The 6,153-nt window shown below is 42.1% G+C and overlaps 1 protein-coding gene across 1 annotated transcript in view; it reads left to right on the forward strand.

Annotated features, from left to right (window-relative positions):
* The window catches only part of PAGE1 (P antigen family, member 1 (prostate associated)), a 7,867-nt gene extending 4,330 nt beyond the window's left edge, over positions 1–3,537 (forward strand). Inside the window, exons 4-6 of the mRNA XM_011946647.1 lie at positions 95–220; positions 1,087–1,212; positions 3,421–3,537. Of these exons, the coding sequence (XP_011802037.1) occupies positions 95–220; positions 1,087–1,212; positions 3,421–3,443 (275 nt within the window). The 3' untranslated portion in view covers positions 3,444–3,537. The remainder of the gene's footprint in view (positions 1–94; positions 221–1,086; positions 1,213–3,420) is intronic.
* Positions 3,538–6,153: the final 2,616 nt, after the last annotated feature.

The raw sequence follows: 6,153 nt of genomic DNA on the forward strand, positions 1-6,153 counted from the left end.
TTATTTCCTTATTCATATTTCATGTTTTACTGCTTAAATTGATATACATATACATATATACATATATATATATATATGTTTTTTTTTTTTTAAGGGCCAGAGCCTGAAGCAGATAGCCAGGAACAGGTTGACCCAAAGACTGGGTGTGAGCGTGGAGATGGTCCTGATGTCCAGGAGTTGGGCCTGCGAAATCCAGAGGAGGTGAAAACACCTGAAGAAGGTAATCAATCCATTAGGCATGCAAATTGTAGGGTGTCTGTTTCCGCAGTATCATATTATAATTATTATTATCTTTTTGAGACAGTCTCGCTCTGTCAACCAGGCTGGAGTGTAGTGGTGCCATCTTGGCTCACTGAAACTTCTGCCTCCTAGGTTCAAGTGATTCTCCTGCCTCAGCCTCCCAAGTAGCTGGGATTACAGGCGTGCACCACCGCGCCCGGCTAATTTTTGTATTTTTAGCAGAGCCTGGATTTCACCATGTTGGCCAGGCTGGTCTCTAACTCCTGACCTCAGATGATCCACCCACCTCAGTCTCCCAAAGTGCTGGGGTCACAGGTGTAAGCTACCACGCCCGGCTGGCTGATACTGACATTTTTCAAGAGGATAAACCAGTTGGTTTGCAGAACGTTTAGCACTTTGGGCTTTTTCGTGTAGTTTCTAAAGACTGCTTTTTCACTCACCATTTATTGGTGGCTACTCATGCCATATAACTTGCTAGGTGCTAGGAGTCTAAATGCTAATGAGAGACAGGATGTCAGCCTTGAGTCATTTAATACGATACGGACAATCAGAAATACAATAACAGAAGTGCAAAGGAGGCAACAAAGTTGTCTGAGGGCAGTCTTCGGAAAGGAAGAGGGTAATATTTGGAAAACCCTGTTTTCCTCTTTTCTGCCAACAGACTCCTGAAATAATATTCTTGGGATTCTTATCAACACATTTATTATTACACTAGTGAAAGCTTTTATTTAATAAAACTGAGAGCATGAATATTATTTCCTTATTCATATTTCATGTTTTACTGCTTAAATTGATATACATATACATATATACATATATATATATATATGTTTTTTTTTTTTTAAGGGCCAGAGCCTGAAGCAGATAGCCAGGAACAGGTTGACCCAAAGACTGGGTGTGAGCGTGGAGATGGTCCTGATGTCCAGGAGTTGGGCCTGCGAAATCCAGAGGAGGTGAAAACACCTGAAGAAGGTAATCAATCCATTAGGCATGCAAATTGTAGGGTGTCTGTTTCCGCAGTATCATATTATAATTATTATTATCTTTTTGAGACAGTCTCGCTCTGTCAACCAGGCTGGAGTGTAGTGGTGCCATCTTGGCTCACTGAAACTTCTGCCTCCTAGGTTCAAGTGATTCTCCTGCCTCAGCCTCCCAAGTAGCTGGGATTACAGGCGTGCTCCACCGCGTCCAGCTAATTTTTGTATTTTTAGTAGAGACGAGGTTTTGCCATTTTGCACAAGCTGATCTCAAACTCCCGGTCTCAGGTATTCCACCTGCCTTAGCCTTCTGAAGTGCCAGGATTACAGGCATGAGCCACTGCGCCTGGCCCAGTATTATGTTTTTAATAACACAGAGGTGACAATACTGCCTCTTTAATAATAGAGTTCTTATATAAAGGTTATTTGAAACGTAGTTCAGGCCCCAGCACCCGACTGATAGACTGTGAGATATGGAAACAAACTGAGTCGAAGCCATGTTGAATTAAAAGTTTTGAGTGTAAATCCTTGAACCAATAGCTCATAATTTTCAGATGCTTTTGTAAAGATCTACTTTTAACAAATACATAACACATTTGTAACACCCATCACTTGGTGTGAAATATGCTGAAGCACTGATGCAGATTCTAATACCAGCTCTTACAGCATTGGTGAGATTCTGAGCAAATCCCTTACCTTCTAAACCTATCTTTGGATTTATGAAAATAGTGAGTTTAAGTCAGATATTTTGAAATCCTTTTCCATTCTGGTTCTTTCACACTCTGATCCTGTTGCATAGAATGCATGGGATACAGAGATCATCTATTTTGCATTATTTGTTTATCATAAATCATCAAACCCTGGCCTGAATCATCTGAAAACCTCTGAATTGAGATTTCATTGCTACTAAGAAAGTGAGTGGGCACTCTGCTTCATGTTAGTTTTTCTGTGTGGAGACCAGAATGCCTATTCTTAGGTTCTGTCAATTTTTGAATTCTCTGGCTTTTTTTTTTTTTTTTTTTGTATGTATGTGTGACAAATCTCACTCTGTCACCCAGGCTGGAGTGCTGTGGTGTGATTCAGCTCACTGCAACCTCGGCCTCCCAGGCTCAAGCGATCTTCCCAACTCAGCCTCCTGAGCAGCTGGAGCTACAGGCACAAGCTGCCATGCCTGATTGATGCTGTTTTTTTATTTTTTATTTGATTTATTTATTTATTTTTTTTTTGAGACAGAGTCTCGCTCTGTCGCCCAGGCTGGAGTGCAGTGGCCGGATCTCAGCTCACTGCAAGCTCCGCCTCCCAGGTTTACGCCATTCTCCTGCCTCAGCCTCCCGAGTAGCTGGGACTACAGGCGCCTGCCACCTCGCCCGGCTAGTTTTTTGTATTTTTTAGTAGAGACGGGGTTTCACCGTCTTAGCCAGGATGGTCTCGATCTCCTGACCTCGTGATCCGCCCGTCTCGGCCTCTCAAAGTGCTGGGATTACAGGCTTGAGCCACCGCGCCCGGCCTGATGCTGTTTTTTTAAAAAAAAATTTTTGTACAGACGAGGTCTCACTATGTTGCCCAAGCTGGGATTCTCTGGCCCTTAATGAATAATTGCTTTTTAAATCTTTCTCCGAGGAAACCTTGAGTGAGTGAGTGAATAATCAAATGGTGAGAGACCATTTAGTTTCTATTTTCTGTGGGATGTAGATCAGTGATCCTCAGCATGGGTGTGAGTAAGATGCCTGTGCTATTCACGTTCCCTGCCCCACTGTCAGTCTTCATGAGCCACTATTGCTAATAAGACTGTAGACACATATGTGATCTCTAACCATATCGAATGTTGCATGTAAGTTTCAGCTTTTGAGGCATCAGTTGGTAAGATTTGAAGTTCAAAGACCATGACTCCAGTACTTTCTGAGTAATCCACTGAAGTATGTTTTACACATGTGTTTTCCAAATTGCTGACTGTTAATTATAAGTGCTTCTGGATTTAAAGGAAGCACTTTATGTTTACGGAATTAATTACCTTTAAATTCTACATGTCTACCCTCAAAGTTTATAGGAGGTTTACTTGGCTATAAGACACAGGATCGCCCTTAGGGTTCTATTTGTAGTCCATTTTACAAAACCCAAATTGTAGTGTCCTTTGTGTGCCTTTAGGGTCATCTAAATAATCTGCTGCTAAGTCATGTTCCTAACTGTTATGTTTCTGTTACAGATGAAGGGCAATCACAACCTTAAAAGGAGACATGCTGAAATGATGCAGGATGCTCCTGTGTTGGAAATTTGACTATTAAAATTCTCCCAATAAAGCTTTACATCCTTCTGCAAAGAAGTCTTGTGCATCTTTTGTTAATTTTATTTCCAGGTATTCGATGCTCTGAAATGTGTATCATTCTTTGACATTTTATATGCTAGCTGTTTGAGCTGGTATGTAGAGGCATAATTCCTACATCCCAAGTTTCTATCCAGCAACCCTGTTAAATATGCTTAGTAATTCTAAAAGTTTACTTATAGATCCTTTTCAGTTTTCAACATACAGATTCATATCATCTTTGAATAAGAACAATTTTGTTTCTGCCACTTTTTTTTCTGTTTTCTTTTGTATTTTTTGTAAACACATGATTTTGCCATGATGCCCAGTTTGTTCTTGAACTCCTGAGCTCAAGTGATCCACCCACGTCCGCCTCCCAAAGTGCTGGGATTGCAGGCATGAGCCACTGCGCCCGGCCTGTTGCTGCCATTTTAAACACTTTTATTTCTTTTCCGATTTTAGGGGCATTGGGCAGACCCACCTGGTATAATGGTGGTAGTGGACATCCCTGTGTTATCCCTGATCAGAAGTGGAAAATTTTCAACATTTCAACATGATATTTGCTGTACTTTTTTTGTAGATTGACTTCAACAGTCAGTCATTCCATTCTGTTTTAGTTTGCTGAGAGTATTCATTTTGAATATATGTTGAGTTTCATCAAACACCATCTATTGTGATTATCACAGCATTTTTTTCATTAATCTGTTACAGTAGTGAATTAAATTGATAAATTTGTACTTTTTTGTTTTATATTTTTAAAATTGAGACAGGGTGTCACTCTGTCACCTAGGCTGGAGTGCTGTGGTGTTATCACAGCTCACTTCATCCTCGACCTCCTGGGCACAAGGGATCCTCCCACCTCAGCCTCCTGAATAGGCCTATAGGCACATGCCACCATGTCTGGCTAGTTTTTCTATTGTTTTGTAGAGATGACATTTTGTCATGTTGCCCAGGCTGCTCTCGAACGTCTGAGCTCAGGTGATCTGCCCACCTCAGCCTCCTAAAGCGCTAGGATTACAGGTGTGAGCCTTGGCCTGGCCATGTTTTTCTTATATGGAGGGGGGCTGCCCCTCCACACCCGTGGGCATTTCTCGTCAGGGGGAACGAGAGACTTGAGAAAAGAAAGAGGCACAAAGTAAGAGAAAGAAAAGTGGACCTAGGGGACCAGAGCTTAGCATACGGAGCACTGGTTCCTTCAGTATTTATTGATCATTATCTTTACCATCTCGGAGAGGGGGATGTGGCAGGACAGTACGGTAATAGTGGGGAGAGGGTCAGCAGGAAAACATGTGAACAGAGATCTCTGAGTCATAGATAAGTTTAAGGAAAGGTGCTGAGCCTTGATGTGCATGTATACAAACACTTCTGTGCATTAAAGAGCAGCACTGCTACTAGCACATCTCACCTCCAGCCCTAAGGCGGTTTTCTCCTATCTCAGTAAACAGAACATACAATCGGGTTTTACACTGAGACATTCCATTGCCCAGGGATGAGCGGGAGACAGATGCCTTCCTCTATCTCAACTGCAAAGAGGCCTTCCTCTTTTACTAATCCTCCTCAGCACAGACCCTTTATGGTGTCGGGCTGCGGGATGGTCAGGTCTTTCCCTTCCCACGAGGCCATATTTCAGATTATCACATGGGGAGAAACCTTGGACAATATCTGGCTTTCCTAGGCAGAGGTCCCTGTGGCCTTCCCCAGTGTTTGTGTCCCTGGGTACTTGAGATTAGAGAACGGTGATGACTTTTAACAAGCATACTGCCTTTAAGCACTTGTTTAACAAAGCATATCCTGCATAGCCCTAAATCCATTGAACCCTGAGTAAACACAGCACAAGTCTCTGCAAGCACAGGGTTGCGGGGTAGGGTTACAGATTAACAGCATCTCAAGGCAGAAGAATTTTTCTTAGTACAGAACAAAATGGAGTCTCTTATGTCTACTTCTTTCTACGTAGACACAGTAACAGTCTGATCTCTTTTTCTTTTCCTCACACTTATATAGGGGTCTTGTCTATGTAAAGACTCAACTTGCCCGTACCGTTGTGTGAGTGGAATAACAGCATGATGAAATTTATCGTTCTATTGATTTAAAGAAAACTATCCTTGACTTTCTAGTATGTAAGTCCATCAAAGCATAACTATAATTATTTTGAAAGCATATATTGTTATGGGTATTGGGACCCCTGCACTTTCCGCTGCTGTGGGAGTATGTCCTTCTAGGTATCTTTAGTCTGTTTTCTCAACTGCAAACATCTTAGGACCATGGGTTGTGACTGGCAAGGAATGTGTCTTGCTAATTTCAAGATGGAGTTGATTTTCAAGTGGTGTCACTCTGGCTGTCCTAGGCTCCCGTTTCCCTAACATTTTCACTTCTTCTGTGATTCTGATGCTACAAATGATAGATATTTTAGTATTTTCTTACAGGTCCACGAGGTTGTATTCCTTTTTCTTTCCATTTCTTTCTCTGACTTGTTCATATTGAACAATTTCTTTTTGTTTTGTTTTAGACACAGGGTCTCACTCTGTTGCCCAGGCCGGAGAGCAGTGGTGAGATCATAGCTCACTGCAGCCTTGAACTCCTGGGCTCAAGGGATCCTCCTCCCTCAGCCTTCACAGTAGCTGACTACAGGCACGTGTC

This window comes from Colobus angolensis, unplaced genomic scaffold (genome assembly GCF_000951035.1).
Source record: "Colobus angolensis palliatus isolate OR3802 unplaced genomic scaffold, Cang.pa_1.0 Scaffold252, whole genome shotgun sequence".
Lineage (NCBI taxonomy): Eukaryota > Metazoa > Chordata > Mammalia > Primates > Cercopithecidae > Colobus > Colobus angolensis.